The 23,875-nt window shown below is 36.3% G+C and overlaps 1 protein-coding gene across 2 annotated transcripts in view; it reads right to left on the bottom strand.

Moving 5' to 3' along the window:
- Positions 1-23,875, bottom strand: part of cacna2d3a (calcium channel, voltage-dependent, alpha 2/delta subunit 3a) — a 116,976-nt gene that overhangs the window by 74,187 nt on the left and 18,914 nt on the right. For both annotated transcript variants that reach the window (XM_044121825.1, XM_044121835.1), the window contains exons 3-5: positions 23,496-23,612; positions 12,239-12,298; positions 1,159-1,303 (exon numbers count right to left, since the gene is read on the bottom strand). In XM_044121825.1, the coding sequence (XP_043977760.1) occupies positions 1,159-1,303; positions 12,239-12,298; positions 23,496-23,612 (322 nt within the window). The remainder of the gene's footprint in view (positions 1-1,158; positions 1,304-12,238; positions 12,299-23,495; positions 23,613-23,875) is intronic.

Raw genomic sequence — 23,875 nt, 5'->3', positions numbered from 1 at the left:
ATGCACTCTCATTTATTTAGTTTCTAACTTTTTTCCTGTCACTCTGACTTCCTTTTTCTCCTCTTTTTACAGGGGGCAATTAATCTCTTGCTTAGACCTTCCATCAGTCTGACTTAGCCTACTTTCTTTTTCAATTACGTTCTCCCTGTTCGCTCACTCTCCCCTTCCTCCTAGCTCTCTATCTGTATGTACTTTTGTTGCCCCTCGTAGCTCAGTTAAGTCAACTTGACATTCACTTTGTCCACAGAGCCTTGTGCAAGGCCTTGAATTCTCTTGTTGGACTTGAGCTGATGGTAAATCAGAAGAAGTCCAATTATTAACAGCTAATTAGTTCAATGTGTGGCAGTGATGAACTAAAGAGTTATAAATAATGACTACTGATAGAGGCATACATTGTGGTCCAGCAACACAAGTTGAATTTTTAGTTATTCTTAAACCATTTCACATGAAGCAAAAATTCTGACTTCATCATTACCACAGTGCTAATTTTCTAGCTCCTAGCCATATTACCTAAGGACATATTTCAGCGTTATCAGGGAATGGATGGCTATAAGTAGTTACCACTGAGTTTTTTTGTATTTTAATTAGAAGGTAGGCTCCTTGCTGCAGGCAAAAAAAGAAGAAATGTATGATACTGCACAATCAAAAGTTTTCAGAAAGATGCTTTATCTTAAGTAGAATGTTGAACATAAGGAGAAGATAAATTTAGATGTCTGGCAAATGTTTTCAATCATAAATGATGAGTTTGCTTGACCATTTACAACTGCTAAAATCTGAGGCCACTACATTTTAGTAGGAAGCTATGTTCTGTGTCTGGTACAGAGGTTTTTGTGTTGTTTCCTTCAGCAGTTTTTGATATGGCACCACTAGATTAGGTGGGGTAAATACGTTTTTCAAAGGGTTTGGTTCATTTGATAGTGCAGTGGGCTAAAAATGTAATAAACGCTGCACTTTTGGTCCCCATTCGAACTGAGTCTATTGGACTACCAGGTGTGAAAACACCCCAACACTGAGGAACGTCTTTGACTGTTTTTTAATAGAATTGAATTTTTTTCTTGTGTCAAACAATTTGCACCATCATTATGAATCCATGTAAAACAATTTCTTCATATAGACTGTGTATATAGATGATCTGTATATTTTGGATCGTGAACATACCTTTATTGTACATATTGGTGGGCACCTGGACCACACTGAGGCTGAGGTTGACTGATCGGTTGTTAAAATGATCGTTGGGCTGCAGGACAAACTTTCCTCCCAGCTCTACATCCTCATTGATCAGCACAGCATTGAAGTATTCATACTGGAGACAAAAAGAGACAAAGATAGAGACTTAAAAACATCTGCACAAAGCTAAAACTTAAGCATAAAGTGAAATCTTAATTTCAACTTAAGCTGTCACTCAGATCCAAGGGTTTTAGTCTCAATCAGGTCGGCTTACTGAGTCGTGCTGTCGCTACTTGAGAGAACCTGGCCACTTTAGTGACATGCATTAGTGAATGCTGAGGTAACCTGAATCCCTGGATCATCCCAGGGTGTGCATGTTGTTACAGAGAAAGATGCTGAGATGACAAATCCCACCTCAAGCGTCTGTGCACTACTTGCCCAGTTACATTGTGCATGAGGTGCTGTGCCTCCAAAGTATTTTTAGCACTGGTAGACTAGGAAGAGTATTAATAAATCATAGTTCTAGACACATTGAAAGCACAAGAGTCTCTGCATCCCAAAGCTTCAGAAGACACCACAAATTGCACTTTCAAAAGAAAGAAGCACTGCAGAACAGGAGGCAACGAAAAGGCAAGAAAAAAAAAAAAAAAGAAAATTGAAAGTCTCAGCAATACAACTTTAGTAGCCTGGCAGGTTTTAAAAAGTAAACAAACATGTCAATGCATTTTGGTAAAAAAAAAAAAAAAAAAAAAAACACAGCTCAAATTGCAAATTAAACCATACCAAGGCAGTTGTGGCTACAATGTAGCTTACCAACATCAGCGTGTGAATGTGTGTGTGAAAATGTCAATGATTGAAAGTAGTGTAGTAGTAGCTATATGGGGTCCTCTGGGCTTGATACATTTACCTTTTTATACATTTAATGTCATTAAATGGTTTTTCTTTAAAGCAGGCTATAATTGTGGTGCTGTTTGGTGTTTAGAGTACATCCCTGCTTATAAAGTGTACATGTATAAATTTTACATTTATGTCCAAAAATTTATTTGTTGATTTTTTTTTATTATTATTATGGAAGCGAACATGATAAAATCTTCAAGAGATTACTTGGTATTTTTGTCAGTAACATTTAATTGACTATCACTTTAAACAGTTTAACACACAGCCTATTGAAATGTTTTAGCAAGAACCAAGAAACAAAAATACATTGAGACATGACTATAAGTTCATATAAACAATAAATATGTTGAAAGCAAACTTTAGAGCAACAGTCAGTCAGTAAAGTTTATTCATAAAGAACCTTTCATAGCCACAGCGCAACACAAGTATACAAAGTTACAAACTGTATAAAGGAAATAAAAAGAGAAATTACATTAGAGTAATACAATTAACATAAATAGATGTATGTGATGTAATGTAATAAAGTTAGCTTATGTTTCTTATTCATCATTGAACATTTGTGGCAGAAGCACTTTAACCTTAAATGTAATTAAATGGACTTCTATCCCCCTGCCAGCTGCTTAACTCGTGCATGATTAACCTTCAAAGGGGTAAATCTTCCTGGGTCCTCAGGAGAAACAATACTATCCCTCTTGTACAGAGCAAAACACAGATAAAGCCATCAATTAGGTTAGCAAGCTTTGTGCCTATCTGTATAATTAATCAGCCCTGATTAGACTTGAAACCTTTTTATCAAAGACGATTCTCCCATTTCAAGGTGAGAAAGTGTAGAGTTGAATATTTTTTCCAAATCTTGTCCTTTGCTGGAGACACATGCAGATAAGAACAATTTGGTGAGCTACAAAAGTTAATGATGAGCAATAATTCTTTGTGTGCCAGGTAGGAAGTGGATTTTGTCAATCAACATGTTTGTTGATGTAACTTTTCAATGTAACTTAGCTTCAGCTCATATTCCAGTACTTTAGAAATAAAATGTTCTGGATGTCAGTGTAACTTAACTTCAAATCTGTTTCCAGTACTTTAGAAATAAAATGCTCTGGATGTCAGTGTGTTCAGAATCATGATCCATAGACTCAGAAAAATCTGGCATGGGCAGTGAAAATGTGTACTGTAGTCATAATAAATTGTGAAATAATCTTTGCTGAGGGTTTCTTTTAAGCTTCCATCAGCATTTGAGATCTTCACATAGCAGTAATGAAGAATTGCCAATTGCACCTGGAGCAAGCGATTTCCCACCATAACTGTTTTAAGGCCTCTTCTCTATTATGTCCAAAATACATAATGGGGCCCATCTGTGACCCAGGACTTCTCTGGGACCCAGATGATCAGTAAGACTGAAACAGAGAACCTATCAAGAAGTCTTTGAGTTGCTTCCAAGTGTTTCTAAATACAAAGAAGTGGACTCTACAGAGATTGGCAATCCAGAATGCAGATGTTTCAGGCAAAAAAAAATATTGCTCAAAACTTATAACAGTGAGGAAAAAGCTCAAAGCATAATAAAAAAAAAATGTGTAAATGTGATTACTTTCTTCTAAGCATGTATACCTCAGACATGTACTATAAAAACCTAAATAAAATATCAATTAGAGAAAAGCTTAGACAGACTAAATCAAACCCAAACAAAGCACCCTTTATTTGTAATTTATATTACACCGTTTTTGAGTTGAATTGCTGTGGGACTCAGGAGGGATGTGAGTGCATGAACAGAGATATGAGAGTGTCCAAATGTGGTTGCATATTTTCAGTAAGTAAGTCAATTATGATTTTCAGCAGTACAGTGAAGGAGTGCCCTGTGCCACTAATGCAGGCCCTGATCATGCAGTCAACAACCTGATCTTTAACTCTGCAGTGCATTAAGCTGAGAGATTTCACATGTACCATCAGCACCCACTCACTCAGTGTGGGATACACAAAGAGGACAGATAAAGGTTAGTAAAAGTAAAAGTAATAAAGTGGAGGTGTGTTTGCCTTGGTTAATTTAATGTAGCATAAAAACATTTGAATGAATCACAGACATTTGTTAAGTTAAAAGAGATGTAAAAATTTGCCTAAGAATCTGAATTTTTTCTTCTCCACATATCCTCACTTGTGACGGTGACAACCACTTAATAAACTAGATGGAAAGGGTAAACCACACGATGGGAACAAATCAGTTTTCCACTTTTGCACAGGTGTAGTACCAGCCAAGGATTCAAACACAACAAACTTACTTGAGCATTTATGTGTTCAAAGTCCAGAAATGGAGGAATTAGTTATAGAAAAAAAAATTAACAAAATACTGACGCTTATATAAGATTACTCTCGCTTTAAACCAGATGAAGAAGGTAAATCATACAATCTGAAGTATGGGGGTGACACCATCATGTTGTGTGGCTGTTTTTTCAAAAATTTGAAGATAGTTCAATATTAAAAGAACAGCCACGGTCCACCTTGGCTGTAAAGACCTCTTGAAGGAAAATGCATGAAAAGTTGATGTTGATGTCACAAATAGCATGAAAATATTTGCATATCAGCTACAAGTACACATTCGGTATGTGTCTTTAGTGTCGACCGTAAATCTGTTAACCATCTGTGCACACTGCTGAAACCCAATAAGGTAAACATGTTTTTATGGTCAAACAATTTCTAAGTTTTAATATATAGTTGAGATACCTTTCACACCAAAGCTTATGCTAGTTTCCCCCATTTTGCAAAAAATACTCACCCATATTAGCGATGGGTGAGTGTTTTTGACATCTACTTCACAATGTCAGAGTATCAGATTTTATGTGTTTGTTTTATGTGTTATAGTTGCTTTGTGTTTAAAAAAACGTTACTTACACCTGTCCTGAAACTGCTACTCTTCTTCAGTCTACTTTATAAAACCTACTGGCCCAATTAGTTAGTGAATCAGCTCCCACCATCAGGCTGCAGGCCTGGACTAGATTGTAGTCTGTGTTAGTCCCTACAGCCAATAGTTATCAACTGACTAATTAGAGTATATAAAATTTAGTAACTGTGTCATTTTCTATTGAGTTGTAAATTTACATTTTGAAACTTGTACATTTCTAAATCCAAAAAGAGTCTACGGGGAATGAACTTCTGAAATTCCTGATCATACATTACTGTAGTAATTCATATATACTACGGTAGCCTATATATGAAACGGAAAAAAAAAAAAAAAAAAACATTTGAAGTCAAAGGTCCAATTTGTGTTATAAAGGAGTCTTGATGCAGTTATCTGAGCAGTCCAGACTTTCTGAAAGAATCAACTCACATCTGTGCTAACAAAAATAAAATATTGCTTTATTTTGAGCTGAAAATAAATCTTTTCGGTGGAGCAACAAATAATATCAACAGCCCAAAGCAGCAAAGAAGAATTTTTTAAACAGAAAAGACTCCATATGGGCAGCAGGGAGGGTGGACCATGACGCTCCACCCTCTGGTACTCACTTTTAACTTTAATCTTCACTTTTCCTCACCCACATCCAAACTCTCTTTTTCCACGGTGGTGAAAGGGAAAGTCATCCTCCAGAAGTGTGGAAATGTGACTGGAAAATAACTAGGGGCCATGGGTGTAGATAATCACTGCTTAAATGAGGCAGCTGTCTGTGTAAATAACTTGGAGGAGAGGCCAAGTAATGGTGGATATGCAATACTTAAAATCTCACTTCATGCATCTTAAAGTATGAGCTTCCCAACTCTGAGGAAAGACCGATTGCAATACACACGCCTGTTGTACACACAACTTTAAGAAACAGCAATGGAAATTATCGACACTATTTTTAATAGCTCAGAATTTAACAATGCCAAATAATGTGCTGCGAAATAAATGAAGCACTAAAACTGGCAAAAATTTTGAGTGTAAATCAGGTTTTATCTTTTCTGTTTCAACAGCTCAATAACAACCCCTAATTGCTGCGCAATTACAAAAATCAATTCAGTTATTAATAATCACTGAAAAAAATTTTAATCCTCATAGCTCTTTTCTCATGCTTTTTAATAGTCAGAAGTGTCAGTCAGCTACAGAAGGTATCTGCCTCTAATAAAACCTACCAAAAAATGACTAGAGATTAAGAACAATAATAATGATATACTGCACAAAACTATAACAGTACAATGATTAGAAATAGGTATATTAGACTAAGGATTCAAGGGATGTGCAATTGAGTCAATAAAAAAAAAAAAATAGCATAATGTTCATATTAGTTATTCTGCGTGGCTCTCCACTCTCTATCTGGAAAACCTGTTGACAAAGGTAGATTGAAACAGTTTGGGTGTAAAGTTGGCAAGCCAGTGAGACATAACAGCTGTGAAGTGTAATTGCACATTATATGTTTGAGAGACTAAACTACCACTCAAAAGGATGGCTTAAAAATAATCCTTCACATTACTGGCAATGTATGTGGCAGGGAACCGAGGTAGGAAATACAATGAATACACAGACGTACAGGTCAAACCGTTTTTGTTACCAGTGGGGACAGCAAATTGGCGAATCAAAAAGCATGCGGCCATCTCTCTGTCCTCTCCAGTGACATCCCAGACAGGAAAAGCAAGGGCAATGCATAAATATAAAAGTAAAGGACAAAGCATTTCTTTTATTGTTCCCTTCGGATCAGGGCTACATTTTTAGTGAGCATAAGAGATTGCAATTGGGTGTTTAGTCTCCAACCTCCGAGGAAGGCTTTCATTGGCTGTAGAGGCCATGGGAGACTGCTCTCTTGCTTTCCCATTTACAGCACAGGGTAAATGAGTGAGGGAGGAAAATCGCAGCAGATTACCGTGCCAATTTCACATGGAAGCAGAAGAGCTCTGGAAAAGATAGATAAGGAAATTCCTATCAAACCGCTGCCAGCCAAATATGTATCCAGTAGCTATAAACCACACAAATATTTTATAATAAACCCCCGAATAGTGATGGAGGAGGTTTCACCCTACAGCGTGGAAGCTGTATTTTTAGTTCAGCTGGTGATAATTACCGTCTATTCACCATGTGCTGCAGTAAAACGCACTATTAGGATTGCCACCATCAGAGACGAGAACACGCAGACGCACACACACACACCAACACAGGTGTACGGATACATGCCTCAATGAGACATTCATGCATTTTACATGCAAATCAAAAACTGATACAGCTCTAAATGTAAGTGCGGCGAGATTTGTTTCATTTGTGCATAGCATAATGAAAAAGGGAGGGGAAAAAAAGCAATTAGCAACAGAACAACTGAAACTAAATTTGCCTAAACACACAAAGCAGCATGTATTAGCATGCTAACATCATAGTGGAGCATCCAAATGAAACACTCCAGTTTTGTGTAAATGAAAAAAAAAAAAAATATGTCTCTGGCTTAATGACGGTAATGTAAGCGTTTCTGCACTCTGGTAAGTATTTGATTGTGATATAGATAATACTAGAGGTCAGTGCCCAATACCTAACAAGACATATACAGTTGAAACAAGAAATCTACATATACAGAAGGTAAAAGAAAATTTTAAAAAATTTCATTGTCTTAAGTTGAATAAGATCAAACTTTTAGGTCTGTTAGAATAGCAAATTATTTCTATTTTCTAGATGCACAATAATGAGAGAAAAGATATGTCAGAGTTCTTTATTAACATCTCTAAAATTAGAAGTTTACATATAGAATGATTACCGTTTCTTTTAACAATGAGGGGGAGCCCAGGTGATGATGTCATGTCTTAGGAAATGTTTCATAGACTAACATATATTCAAAGGTGTATCTTTAGTTAAATCCACACCTTGAACACATTGCTTTGTTGTTTGACATGAAAGTAAAAATCAGCCAAGATATCAAGAAGAGAACCTTGAAGCTCCACAAGTCTAGTTCATCCTTGGGAACAATGACCAGTTACATTTGGAGGGAAAATGGGAATGCTTGTAAACCTGGAAATACCATCCTCCTTACTGTGACATATAGGGGAGAGGCAGCATCATTTTGTTGTGCAGTTTTGCTGCAGGACAAACTGGGGAATTTCTCAAAATTGATGGCAGTATGAGGAAGTCTAACATCTAATACCAGCCAGGAAATTAAAGCTCCAGTGCAAATAAGTCTTTCAAATGGATCCTGACTTGAAGCATACAGCCAAAGTGATTACAAGGTCAATGTTTTGGCATGGCCACCACAAAGCCCTGATTTAAATTCTTTAAAGAAATTGCAGGCAAATCTGAAAAGTGTGTGCCAGTGAGGCTGACGTACCTGACCATTTGAGCCAGAATTTCAGTAAACTATCGTGAGAGGCTGGTGGAAGGAACCCCAAATGTTTGACCAGAGTCATCAAGCTACCAAATACTGGAGAAATGTATGTACACTTAGGACTTTGAAGAAACTAATAACTGAATCTCTGACTTATTTTTTTCCACTTTTGGTGCTTCTGGTTTAAAAGGAACCCTATGTGAGGAGCCATATCATTCTAGCTCAATAATTCAAGAAATACTTTACTTTGTGACATTTTTTAAAGTTTACAATTCAGATAACTTGTAGAGAAGAAACTTATTTTTATGTACAAATATTTTGCCATGTTGTTACTGAAGTACCCACGATCAAAAAATATTTCATTCTTGTTGTGAGCTCAAGAGTGTATGTCTAATGAAAAATTTGAGATCTGAGGTTTTTGTGAGTGTTATGATGTTATTTTATGCCTTTTCTTGACCCACTAATTGTGCTGCAAAACCTTATAATCTAAATCTTTTTAACAAAATGTTATTACTGTGTCCAAATACCATGTCAACAATCATCTACTAATGACTTCAGGACTCTGATAGCATGTTTCTTTTTTTTTGAACTCTCTATTTTTGCTTTTTTCTATCTATTCTCAGAAACCTAGATACACAGTCTTGCCATGCTGGTGCAATATATGCTTTTCTAATCTTCACGTAAATATTCTAATACACTACACTACTCTACCACGTAGCATTGGCTCAGGCTGTGCCATTAAAGCTGTAACAAAGAGGCCCTCACCAGGTTGGGCTCATTTCATCTCTGCCAAATAATTACTGGCATAAAACGCTGTTGTGATCCCACACAATGATTGTGCCCATCAACCACTAAATGAAAAAAAAAAAAAAAAAAACAAGCCCGTACATCACATGTAAGTGGCATTTGCTACTGTTTTAACACATATGTGTAAAATTATGCAATAATGTCTGCATAATAAGTTGTAAATAAGAGAAATACAAGAGTCTTATACTTTGCATCAGAACCCCACAATAAAGGATAAATATGTCGTTATCTAGGCCTATATTTAATGTATTAATTGTGTGAAACATGATTTTTTTTTTCTTTTGTCAAACCACTATCTAAAATAATATTGGTTTTGTAAAGCCAAGAGTTTGCAAGTGACTACTAATTTGCAAGTCAATAGAGACATAGTTTAATCCTAATCTCTCTAACAACATATGTAACACAATGCGTACATATTTGACTCCAAACAATAATAAATATTTGAATATAAAGATAGGCATTATAGTCAATAAAAAGTGTGAATTTTGAGAATTTATTGTAAGAATGAGACGAAATAGGACTTTGAAGTGGTTGTGTGGAAAATGTCCTTCTACAAGTAGTGGTACCTCTCAACAACCAGTAAAATAAATGTTGCTCTTAACACTTTCCCTTTATATTTTCATTTTCTCTACCTTATTGTAGGAAGTATAATTAAACATAGTAAAAAACTGTGTTAATCTTATGAAAATATGTTCTGTGAGTAAAAATTAAAACAAAAATTTCTAAATATTAAAGACATCTATAAAAAAAATATTATTTTAGAGATTCTCAAAAGTTGTAAAATAACTTATCACTACATAGCAAAACATATTGAGGAACATGGTATACATCTGAAAAAAAAAACCCTGTCAATTTCAATACAAAATGGGATATGAAAAAATATTTATACCCTGCTGAATAATTAATTAACCCTCCCACACTTTTACTGTAACGCTAAGGAGGAGCACAGAAAATGTCATGGACAGACAACAGGGAAGCAGGGGAGTTGTCCCATCAGACAGTCAAATTCTGAAACCACACAACAAAATCTCGTAACAGCGCACACAGGGTCAGTTCCACCCCACCACACTGTGCATACAGTAAAAAACTTGGGGGATCTAAATGACCCCATCTACTAAAACAGTGTGAGGGTTGATTAAAAAGCAGCGACAATCTTTTCAGAATGTTTCAGAACAAGTGAGATTAGAGGAACAAAAATCACATTGGTGAGTGGCACTGTGTCTGAACACAGTAACACTCCACACTAAAGATAAGCTGAGCAAAATCTGCACTCAGAATGTTGGAATGACTTGAAATTTAAATTTAAAAGGTTAAATATCAGGAGAGTGCTTATTTATATTCACATTCAAATTGTTTGAAAATAAGATGAGCTTGTTAGCCCAAGTGAGCTAGTCTAAAAATCATGAATGAATGTCCCTTCATTGTCATGTTCATATAATCTTCAAATATAATTAATGCCAATAATAATTTTACCAAAATAGCTAATGTTGCTTTTCTGGTGTTGTGACAAAATCGTACCAGCTTTACTTCTACTTTAAAGGATGTTTTCTAAGTGAAGTTGGAAAATTCAGAGAATGTGTAAAAATCAAGAAGATCACCAAAGAAGACCAAGAAGATTTGGTCAAATCCACAAGGCTGGACAGTAGTGAATTTAGTAACTAATCTCCTTTAATCACCTGTGTTAGCAGAAAACCACATGGCAGTCACTGTAATACTCTGAAGAACTGACAAAGTAAACACTTACTCAAAGCAGGCACAGATACCAGCCCTCAATTTCTAAGTGGTTTAGCTGCAAATTCTCCAAAGTCGACTTAGTATCATAGCTCCTCTTAAGACCTCAAGTTTGTGCTGCTCCTTCTACTTTAACAAACTCTGTTCTAAACTGTGCTTGACGTTCAGCAAGCTCAGGCACAAACATCAAGCACACACACGACCAAGTCCACATCCACAGCACTGCCAAACGCGCATAACATATACAATTCAAAGCAGTACTCACACAAAATTAAAGCTGTTAAAATGGATTTGAGGCAGAACCATGAAGGCAGCAGCTTGGTTTGGGGGTGTGTGTGCAAATGTGATTAGAATAAACAATTTGCTCAAATCTGCAGAACAGAAGGAGGAACTTCTCTGAAATAGTTTAGAATGTGTTTAGTGATCGTGTGCGTGGGTGTGTGTGTTTTTGAGCGTGCATGGGTGTCCGTGGGAATTTTATTGCTTAATATCATATTTGTCATTATCTACATTTAATTAAAATGTGAATACTGCAGTTTATTTCATGATTAAATGAACAAGAAAAGTTAATTAAATTAGTAAATTAAGACTAAAAGGATAAAAATGGCGTTGGTCTATATTTTAACTATAATTAACTCATGATCATAAAAAATAATAATAAAAAAAAAACCACACAAGCAAATTTAGGGCTTATATATTCCTCCAGTGACTAAACATAAGCAGGTAAATTACTTAGTTACTTTATGATGTACAGAGTTAACACCACAAACAATTAACAGTACATAAAGTACATTCAACACTACAGCTTAGCCTAAACCTGTCTAGGACTAATGCCTCAGTATTTTTTTCCCCAAAAACAAAACATACATTTAAAAAAAGGCATCTCCAAGCTTACAAAAATATTATCTGATTATGCACTGAAATCTGAATTGATATTTTCTTTGGGTTTCTGAACCTATTCCATCTATTTTTATGTAAAACCTGCAGAGTAGGAATCAATGCAACCAAAAGTTTACTTTTCAGATTTGGGTTTGTTTTCCAACAGCTCCAGTGAGACAACAGCTGAAGGTGACACACTGAACTACATGTGTAAATAATTTTAAGGGGACCTGTATTTTTAATGGGAAATAGTGCACTGTACTCGAGTTAAACAGCAGAACCTTTTTCAAAATGCCTTTACTGATTAACCTTTCTTGTTTTTACAGAGGATTACTGCCTTATTTTGTCCTCACAGAGAATTAATAACAAAAGCTCTAACTTTGATAGTCAACAAGGATTTGCTTTAATCCTCTGAGAATAAGGGATGAGCATGCTGATTGAAATTAAGTTTACGTTGAGGCAATACTGACTCATATAAAAAAATGCATGTTTTGACTCACCTGCAGGTCTGGATTCTCTTCATGCTGTAGATGGGCTTCCTCTGCTGCCTCCACCAATCGCTGCAGAAACAGAGAAGATAAAATTATAGCTTCAACAGAAATGTGAATCGGCTTTATAGTTTAAAAGTAATAGGCAAGAAAAGCTCCATACAAAAATGATCTCTGTGTAAGTAGCTGTTAGCGCCACAATCATATTGATACTCTTAAGGACAGAGACACATAGAGCAGGCAAACATTTGGCAGTCTCATAAAAAGAAGTAATTTTCCTTAATGCTTCAGCAGAAGAGGTAATAACTGCCCTGGACTCCTTGATCCCAGTGAAGCCAGACATCATTGGCTCATGCTGTTTTACACTTGCACATTTCTCTCAAACAACCATTAACATGCACACTCCCAAATGGCCACACATGAAGTCACGCCATCATCACCCTCTTGCTGTTACCGTCTGCTGTGTCTTTAGGGTGATGCGGGTCGGTATCTTTCTGCCTTTGAGCCAGTTTTAGGCATTTTACAATCTCTCCAAGAGCTAACATTTTGATTTTGTTTGTTTTTTGTGAAGATCTGCCACATCAGACAATTATGAAAAAACCCTGAAAATGTGTTTGTAGAATATTAGCGTTTGCTTACATGAAACCACTATCTGGAAACCGCTGGTATTTTTGAATGTTGACTTGGCAAAATGTTTATATTTATACATCCATATGTTCCTGTTGTCTATGATTTTAACCTGTCCAAAGACACATGTGCTTTGTCCCGATGAACCACAAATATTCTGTATTACAAGATGCTAAGCTGAAAAAGCTAAATAGTACAAACAGTACAATATAATATGTCATTTTCTTTACTGTTATATACCCATGCATGCATAGGACAAATCCTGCAGGTTCTGCACATGTTCCCACACAGAACACTTCACACCTCCGCATGGGGTGTTCCCCTAAAGTCCCACTCTGAAACCCGGTTTCAAAAGTCGCTACTTTAACCAGTAGCAAGTTTAACCAGTTCTGCCCCAGTCTGCCTCGGTCAGATTAATCTCCTTTAGATCCCGAGTAGTTCTGCTCGGCTCTTCTCCATTTTTGTACCCACTTCGGGGGTAGTACAAGTCACATCAAGCTGTGAATTCATGCGCAAGGAATTTGATTGACAGCAGACTCCATTTGTTGATTTACGTCACTGCAAACTCCAAACAACATTTCAAGCACAGCAGTGTACACCGTCTGGTATCAGAGAGCTGCACAGTATGGAGGAGTATGATTATGAGTTTAATCCTGAGCAGCACCAGGAGTGCATGCATCGACTTTTAGAGCAGCATGCCCTGCAAGCCGAACGTCTCTCGGAAGAACGGGGATCCAAAGAAGGAGCGAGAAAATGTACAGCTCTGGTCAGCGTTCAGTTAAAGCTGCAGTTTTGTGTTGGTCTGATGTGAAACACCTGAACAACATAACGTTAGTTTGGGATACATTTTATTCCGAGTTTGGATATTTTTATTAAATAAAGTTTATGCATTGACTGGATTACCTAAATTCAAAAGGTTTCACATTTAAAAAGTGTAAGTAATAAATAAATGATGCTTCCAAAATATGCTGTTTGCCTCAATAAGATTTCAGTCAAGCATTATCAAAAGTCTCCCAAAGTCCTATTTAAAAAAAAAAAAAAAAAAAGCACATACTGAAGCATTTTCAGTTTGCAAACCATGACAAATTATTTCTGCGAAGAAAATGATCTAAAATGTAAGCTAAATTTCAAGTGCCATTATAAGCCAGTGTTAGCCAAAATCTGATTCATAAAATACTTTTAAAAGCAACTTGGTAGAAATGCACTATATTGTGCATTTATGCACAATTCTCATGTCAGACTAAGAAATATCCATTATTTTTGAAAAATTATCACCTAATGCACAAGGTGAGGGATCAAGCTAATACTTTTCAGGCCTTAACTCTAAATGTTGTCTTACAACCGCACAGATACACACACTTCTTTTTTATATAAATGTGAGGTGATACTCATTGTGCTTTTTCACTCTGACCAGCTTCTCTCATTCACATCTGGTTTCACTGCCTTGGAGTTTTAGTAATGAACTTCCATTTCACATTTCCATTCAAATGGCTTTCACCACTAAACTACTGCAATCAGCCATCCTATTTTAGCTGAGCAATGGGTGTGTGTTGTGATGCTGCTATGTGTGTAGGCATGCTGTTTTGGGAAGCAAACACTGTAATCTAGGCTCTAGCAAATAATTTTCTTCACCATAGCAACACACCTGGCCATTGCATATTGTTGCATATTTTGTGATTGCTTCTATTCAGCTATATAAAGTCATGTTTGCATTTGTTTTGCTACCCTCTTGGTTTGTGATGAGTTGACAGAAATGGTTTACAGTCAAAATTAGGGCTGGTTTGACATATATGCATAGATTATGCTTTTGATTCAGAAAAATGACAAGAAAGCATAGCAAAGGAACCAAAAACGGTGATAGGCACACAGGAAGCTGTTGCAGAAGAGCTGCTGGAGGAAAACAGTGAGATCAACTGTTTGTCTGTTTTTAACTCCTGTAAATATCAAGATTTCGCCAGGATGAACAGTCTAGGAGGTGTGCTTTCATTTTAGCAAATGTGGGTTTGCTGTGTGTGTTTTCTGATTGATTCACAAGGTGTGTGTTTCCTCCATGCATTCAAATGAACCTGCCCAGCTGCTTTTTATCAACAAGTGGTCCTGCCACAGCGTATGGTGCAGATTAGAAAGAGAGGAAATTACTTTTTGTCTCTAGTTGTTCTGCCGAGTCTTGGACTTACAAGATGACAACAATAATTAAGCTGATACAGTCAAAGAGGCAGGGCCTGGTGGCTGGAGAAAAAGCACAAATGTTTGATTATAAATGCACACTTTCAGATGCATACAGCGAAGGAGATTAGGTAAAAGCTAAAAACACAAAGACAGAAAACACTTGCTTTGGTGATTGCATTTGACAGACAAGAGGAATCCCAAAGCAGTATCTGAAAGTGACAATAAATTTCTGATATTTTTCTGCTGATCTCAGTCTGCACTACAAAGATTTGATTCTAGGAAAAAATTGGGTGAATTCTGACATTGATTTGGTCAAACTTTTACCGCTGGGTATTGCTTGAAAATGACCGAAATAGGTTTTGGACCTTAAGAATATATTTTTCTATAACAATGACCATTTAAAATGATTAGTTCAAATAGATCACGCTTTAAGTTTGAATCAGAATTTCAAGGTAAACTTATTACTATGAATTAAACATAGAATATTACTTCTTTTCACTTGCAAAGTAAATATGCACATATTTGTGTTTTTGATCAACTTCAATCAGTTTAAACCTCAGACAAAGATAAATACAAAGGTAAACACTAAGAGATTTTCCAAATGATTATTTCATTTGTTTGGGGAGAATCAATCCAAACAAATTGAGTGTTGCTCGCTGAATTTCTCCAGCTACATCCCAGCCTAATGACTGTCTGACCTATTTTAGAAGAAATCACTTACAAAGAACATTTTCAACCAGCACAAGTAGGCTAAAAAACACATTGTGTTACGATCTAAAAATAATTCACAAATTCCTTTTCTGACTTTGGGACTTCACCACTGCAAACCTGAAGGAACACAAAGGCCCCTGTCACGTTTCCCAAAATACAAACTGATAATTTCCAAGACTGATGGGAGACTATTCTGTAGATTAACCAGAGAAAAGTGCTTTTTAGATATCAACACTTAAATATGACAGTGAGAGTGATACTGTCTGGCATGGCTTTGCTTCTTCGGGAATAACTTGATGTAATGAAATCATAACTTCATTACATCAGATGAGATGAAATGCTCTGGTGTTACCTTAAACAACGGGTTACGCCTTGAATACCTTTCAATTTAGTGAAAAAACTGGGGAAAAATTCCTCAACAGAGATGTAACTGGTTGCCAGTAATCACAAATGCTTGCTGACCATTGCTGGCAAGGGTGGCACAATTACTAATCAGGCTTAAAGGGGCCAGAGCCTGAAACCTTTGTGTTGAGAGGCTAAACTCGTAATCATAACATAATAGTGCCACCATTTTACCCCCTCTTTATAAAGCCAATCAAAAGCAAAGCCTTTCACCTTGGATAAACAGCTTATTTTTACCTTGTTTTATTATTATTTTTCTTTAATCCCACCTACTTTTACCGCCCATTCCATTTTCCTGACATTTGCACTCATCTACCTCTCTTCATTACCTGACATCTTGTAATTATACCCATAAATGGATTCTCTTGTTTACTTCCTCAAAAGTTCATCAATGATCCCCCTCATTTAGCTGTCAGTCTGATAGGCTGATTGTTGTTTGTTCACCTCACCTACCGTGTGGAGAGTGAGTTTCCTGAGGGCTGAAGCCAATGACCTTAGCAAAGGCTATTCATTATAGATGCAGCTATAAATCCGTCAAGGTTTTCAGAGATTGTCATGCAGCTGAGCTATGCTAAAAGCGGCTGTCAGAAAAGGAGAGGTAGGTTGGCTCACATACATTATTGACCAGTACCGAAATATCTTGCCTTTTTTTTTTTTTTTCGCAGCACACTAAGCTTTGACTCAACACATTTCTGAGGGCAGTGACCTGAATCTCAATGTTCTACCAGGGTAACCCAGAACAGGAGGCCCAGCAGGTCAAACTCTGAACATACCTGTATAAAAGCATACCCAGAGGTTCTGTAAGCTGCTGATTTAGCGAACATTTGTATTTTGAATTAAGTTTAACTTCCTCTCTTTTAAGTTTGATGGGATACTCCAAGCAGTTAGAGGAAACCAAAACATTTAGAAGTCCATTTTGTCTTTTAAGGTTTTATTTTCCTTGGCTCTTAACTTATGCAGTTGTCTTTCACAAGACTTTACAAACCGCCTATGCAGTAACTTGTTACCTCCTTAGGGATATTTCAGACCTGCTTTGACAACTTGGGACTTCATGCAGTTTTTTTTAAATCCACTCACTCAATCTACTCTAGGAAATGTGACTTTGATAGTTTAGGCTTGGTAAGGGGTCACTGCAATATAAAAGTACAAAATAGGCATGCAATGTAAAATCTTTAGAAAATAATAATTTAAGAAACTACCAGTTATGGCATTGGGGCAAACATGACCATTATTTTTCTAAAAATCTGTAAATGCTAGGTGTTTTGTTTATCCACATGCTGTTTTTATGTTTAGGTTGTATTATGTTAGATTACCAAGCCTTTCACGCTGAGCTAATTTTTGACACCATGGTTTAGGAGATGTGTCAATATCTCCTTTTTATATTAAGTGGTTACAAATAAAGTTCTCTAAAGATTCAACATCTATGCTTTCATTGTCTTCACCGCTTATTACTTACACTCCAGATGAGAAGTTGCAAAAAAATCTTGCTGGAATATTGATGAAAACATATCTTAAAGACATTTTTCACCAGTCAAAAATGTATTATCGACTTTGTGCTATTGTATATAAAGAAATTTAATTGTCCTGAATCTAAATATGTCTTGACATTTTCATGCGGCAGGACCATATGTTAATTTTACCTGTTCCTAAAGTGCAATAAAAAAATGTCTACACAAGCAATCTGAGACAAACTGAATTACATAATTGAATTGCATTTTATGTTAGATTTAAGCATCTTGATTTCCAATCTATCTGGATTATGGGAATACTAAACATTCACAGAAAACATGGTGAACAGCGTTAACTACATGAACTGGGGTTACAAATTGGCATCAAAGTGAATTAATCCTCAATAAGTTGTGTGAAAATGTATCTACTTAATTATACAAATTACAAACAACACCTCTTTTATTAAGACCAGGAACAAAACATTCAGCTTCATTCAATTATACTGTTGGTGGGTGTGGAAGTCACTACACACAATAGTTGCAAAATAAATAATTGTATGTAAATCTACATGGACAACTTGCTGATGTACAGCTGTACCTTGGTTGTAACCACAAATGCAAAGTAAGGTTTGGCCTCCTACATTAGCAGGGCAGGTCCTTTGGGTCTTGGTTCTGCCAATGGTTCGAGATGGGTGGGATTGGCTTCACTCAGCCCGTCAATAGTACTAGGGACAGCAATTAATATCCTTATAGGAGCCAAGGAATGGTGCAGCATCAACAAAATAGGATACTGCTCTTTGACACTTTACTTCCTCTGTTTAAAAGATTTAGATTGGGTCCATGCCAAGTGGGATGAACATAGTAAAGAGTCAGAGACAAAGAGATGAATGGGAAACGTAAAGTCCAAATAATCAATAGTTGACAGTTCTCTGTAGTTTTGCTGACTGAAGAAAATATGAAGTTCTCAACCCAGCTCTGTCACAACTCTTCACCCTTTTCTGTCTCATTCTCACATGTCCTCTTTCCTGATTTTTATTTGAGGCTTAGACTGAATATTTGACTTGTCTTTTCTGGCATTTTCTTCTCCCACTTGTCTTGATAATTTCATCTTTGTAAAAAAAAAAACAAAAAAAAAAAACCTTTCATTCTCTATCCTCTCAGTGGTGGAAAAACAGCTGGAGAAGAAGGAGGAGTATGTAGCTGGTCTGACATCAGGTGTTAATAGTTTGCACACACAGATCTGAGGCTGAGGACAGCTGCTGACATGAGTAAAATACCAGCAGGAGGGGAAAATGATCAAGGTGTTTTCCCCTACATATCAAGTCATACGTATTTGCAACCTTACCTTACTTAAATACCAGTCAAAGTTATTTGCTCAATGGTAAGCTCTAAATACAAAAATCAAAAATAATAGAGCATTCTTTTTAATTTCAAAATGGTCATTTCAAAATAATTTTAACTCAGGCCTAAAATTCTAAAAATTGAAATTGAAAAAAACAAAAAAACAATTGAGTTGTGAAAATAGGAGGAAAAAACCTTTTAGAAACTACATAACAATTTAAATGATCTCCCAGAGCCTGCATAAATGCTAATGTTGAAACAGAAATTCAAAGTGCACTTTGGTGTATAAAATTATTTTCACACAGAGAAATGTTCTTTTGAAATCTATAAGCAATTTCTTACTGGTATACTTCAAGAAGAAAAGTACACCAGTAAGAAATGTTCCACTCTCCACAGTGACAATCATGCTGATGACTACAGAAGTGAAGCTGCCACAGGTAAATGATATCAGCAGGTACAGAGCAAAGACCAAATGACATTACAGGAGAAACACCGCCAGCAGCATGGCATCCACTCTCCTTTGAAGTGTGTTTGTCACATGAAACATAGCTTCGCTCGACTTCAAAGAGGGCATTACAATAGTTCCACGCCTTTCAACTTTGATAACGCATTTACCACTTCTTACCATTTACCACTTTCAGCTTGCACAAAATATTGTTTTTCAGCAGCACTGACAGTAAAAGGAAGAAGGATTGGTTAAAGCAAAAGAGCACCTCACTGATTCAGGAAATGATTAAGTAAAGTAATTAAAAAGAGAAAATAGTGGGCTAAGATTATTCCTTAATCCAATTATGAACACATTATCCATTTGCCGTACATATGCTGCTGAAGAAATCCAAATATTGGTTTTTCAAAGATAAATAATATTTATGTCTTTTCAAAGAACAATTAGATCTCAGTTCTGGACATTTATCAGCTGAAACTGAAAGAGAACACCTCACAGGAAAAAAAAAAAGAGTCCAAGGTCACTGTGTGGTTTCCAAAAGTCCTCATATTTCAATTTAATTAACTGTGACAGGAGTTTTGGAAATCTAGAACCCACCTGACACATTGCAGGGTGCAGAGGATCTACTATTGTCAGCATGCTTTCTAGGACATCCATAAATCTTCCAGTTTTGACAAAAAGCACTGATCAGAGCGGTCAGTGCTTTTTGGATTCTTAAACAGAGACCCCCTAAGATTTACAGAGGCGGTTATGATGCGACAACAGATAAATGTAAAACAAAATACCATTCTTATAAAGTAAAGCCGTGCAATACTTTGGAAGATGAACTGACGACTCAGGAGATCACAAAAGTGTCTTGTTTCCTTGCAAGAACAGTAGAGGGCACATAATACTGCAGAGCTTAAGAAACTGAACCCCCTTGCAGAGAACCACACCTTACATGCAGTCATGGAGATGATCAGAAAAGATCAACTATACCTCTGTCAAGTGATTCTAAGTTGGCAGATTGAAGACATATCGAATCTGCAGCCAAAAAACATGCGAGACGTGCTTTGGATAGGGAATTCCACAGATCTCACTACTATTTCTGTATGCAATATCGATTTTTTCATTTTAACTGACTAATTGCTACTTGGGTTGAGTAGGACCAAGTTTGGACACGTCTACTTATGTTGCAAGTAATAGCACCTGCCTCCATGACAGGAAAAAAGTTGTAGGTTGTGAGGTGTGGACAAGTATGGGATTTGAGAATCCTGATATTAACAATACACAGCCACGAATGCTTGCTCACTGTTATAATTTATTATTATGGTACTGAGCTAATAAAAAGTATTATGTTAATACACAAAAGACACAAACACTCTGTCTTTGGTCCACTTAGACAGGACCACATACGACACTCATTGACACGTGCTCCCTTTCACGGCACCAGGGGCTGCCGTCTCGTAGCAGGTGGTGGTGAGTGATAAAGGGGTGGGGGACGATCAACGAAAAGATAGAGCCACACTGACATGCAGGGGAGAGCGACTGCACGGAAATTGAATCGCTGAAGCGTCACATATACTTTAGAAAAAACAGCAGTGAGATGGGGAAAGACAGAGTAGAGAGAGCAAAGACAGACAAAGAGGAGAGGGATACTTAAGGAAGGCTAAAAGGAGTGCATGCCAGGCCTGACTGATTTGAATATTGGTAATAAAAGCAGCAGAATATTAGAGTAAGATGGAATAAAATAGAGGAGGAAAATTCTGGAAGAACTTGTTTATAGCTAATAACTCTTTACAATTAAAATGAAATTTAAAAGAACACAGACGATAAAAATATTAATGAAATTAACTCTTTCCCATCAAAGGTTAAATCTTACCTTATTTGTTTCTTGCAGAACTTTACACTGTAATGTGCACACATTATATGAATGTGTACGGTGAAATACTCAGCTTATCCAAGTCTTATTGTTATGTTTGAGCCTGTCATGAATTTCTGTAGGTCAAAATGAAATATCTTACTCGAGTCCATCAGAACCACAACATTAAGGTTCCCCATTACTGAGTGTTGCTGCAAACATCAGCAGAGAGTTGACCACAGCCGCTACTCGCTCACGTCCTGCTCAGTAGTGAGGAACAGACTGTATAATGGAGAAGCTCACTACCGGAGGTAGAACCGAACCACACTTTAACTGGTTAGTGCGTGAATTGCCAGTAGAGAAGCGCCTATAGCTCCCCAGTAGGGAGCAATGACTGAGATACCAACTTCAGGACCATGTACTTGCCATAAGGTATCAAAATATATTTTCTCACAATGCTTACACATCATTCCTGGCTTTTTATGGAGTTGTTTGTTTTTTCAACCGGGCACCTAAAACCCTGCCAAAAAAATCTATTTGAAAGTGCCTGGGGCTTTTTCAATTCTCGTGTCACTGTTTAACTCATAATTTAAAATGCAAAACACCACAAGGGAAGCTCAAGAACTACTTCCTTTGAGACTGAAAATACAAAGTAAGAAAGTCTTATGCTAGTGCCAAGAGAAAGGCATAATATTGGCCAATATTATGCCAAAATTAAGGCATTATATTCGCAATAGCCAATATATTCATTTGACATTAGCTGGAATTTATAGTAAAAGCTTAAGACTTTCCTACATACGTAACTATAAAAGCAAACACAAGCAGCAACAAAGCAAGCTAAAGCACTGAAATGCTTTGCTACTATCTGTGCCCCTCTGTCTTGCCTTTTTTTTTTTTTAGTTTCTATCCTTGGATCAGACTGTCAGAAAGAAATCCAATTTCTCCTAACAGCATCATGTTGTCCTGATAGGATCTATCACCTGAAGCAGCCAGAAAGCTAAAGCAATGTGGATACCTGTTACAACACTTGCAAACACGCACACACAGATTTCTCAGAGAAGCCAAGGAGGAATAAATCAACTTATTTTCATAGTGAAATTCTTTCATGTGAAGTAACAAAAGAAACCAATAGAGCAAAAGAAATAAGTGCAGATCCTTTAAAAACCAATATTAATGTAGTGCAGTAAGAGGTATTTGTTATGGACTCATGAACTATGTTAATGCAAAAAAACAACAACATATGAAACAGGTTGTATATATATATATATATATATATATATATATATATATATATATATATATATATATATATATATAGAGAGAGAGAGAGAGAGAGAGAGAGAGAGATAGATAGATAGATAGATAGATAGATAGATAGATAGATAGATAGATAGATAGATAGATAGATAGATAGATAGATAGATAGATAGATAGATAGATAGATAGATAGATAGATAGATAGATAGATAGATAGATAGATAGATAGATAGATAGATAGATAGATAGATAGATAGATAGATAGATAGATAGATAGATAGATAGATAGATAGATAGATAGATAGATAGATAGATAGATAGATAAAAACCAAACTTTAGTTGCAAGATTTTTTTTAGAGATTTTGTTTTTTGCATTTCTAAACACTGAATTAAAAATATCAACATTGGACTGTTTAAAGTCAGCAGTCTGTTCTCTGTAGATACCACAAATTGCAGGACAACACGAGTTTGAAATTGTCTTCAGTTTTCAGAGTAGCTATAGTATGTGGCCACTTTACAGATTTTTGCCGTTTCTGGGCACACGACTTGTTTACAAGCTATAGGTCCTGCAAAAACGTAAACCAGAAAGAATAAGAATCACAACACTTATTTTAAATCTTTTTTTTTTTTTTTTGCTTTGTTTATGTGTGTTGCGTGTGTTCAGTTAAGTTAGTCCAACCCAAAATATTGATTCAAAATCCAAACCAAACTACTGATTAAAATGTTAAAGTTAAGGCATGATATGGCAAGTCAGCAAAAGAGCATATTGTTTAAGGATAGCTAAATTTGAAAATGACTGCATTATAAAACATAATTGTATTTTTATCCTCTGGAAAATGGAAGCAGACATCTGCTTCCAAATAATACAAATTCAATAGTACCAGGTGCAAATATTACCCATCCCTACAACCACACATCCAGAACTGAGACGGAATAATAAATACCAGCAGTTGTAAAGAAATTTTAAAAAGATCTTTGACAGGGAAGAAGCTCTGCTAACTGTTAATGACTGAAAAGCATGCAGTATACCTTCATAGCCTGGGCTTTCTTGTGAAACATCTCTTCCATGTTCTTAGCCAGCCTCTTCACCAGTCGCAGCCCATCAATCTCCTCCACCCTCACCACCCGCTCAAACTCCTTGTATTTCTGAAAGGAGAAACAAAGGTTCAGATTATTAGATCACAATTACTGCCACTGTTAAGTAAGAAAAATTATATATTTTTTTTGTAAACAGTTGGAAGATGAAGAATGCTACTGATCATGAAATATGTCTGTAATAGTACTTACTGCAGGAATACACTGCCTCCCAAATCTTGCTAATAACTTCGCAGAACCTCTCTTTAAAACTAACCCTTTAATTCATGTTTACATTTCAATGGAACTATTTTTGGCTGTAGAGGTACAGAGCT

Source organism: Gambusia affinis, linkage group LG01, assembly GCF_019740435.1.
Source record: "Gambusia affinis linkage group LG01, SWU_Gaff_1.0, whole genome shotgun sequence".
Taxonomy (NCBI): Eukaryota; Metazoa; Chordata; class Actinopteri; order Cyprinodontiformes; family Poeciliidae; genus Gambusia; species Gambusia affinis.
Note: the sequence above shows the minus strand (reverse complement) of the source record. Positions and strands in the feature narration are given on the sequence as shown.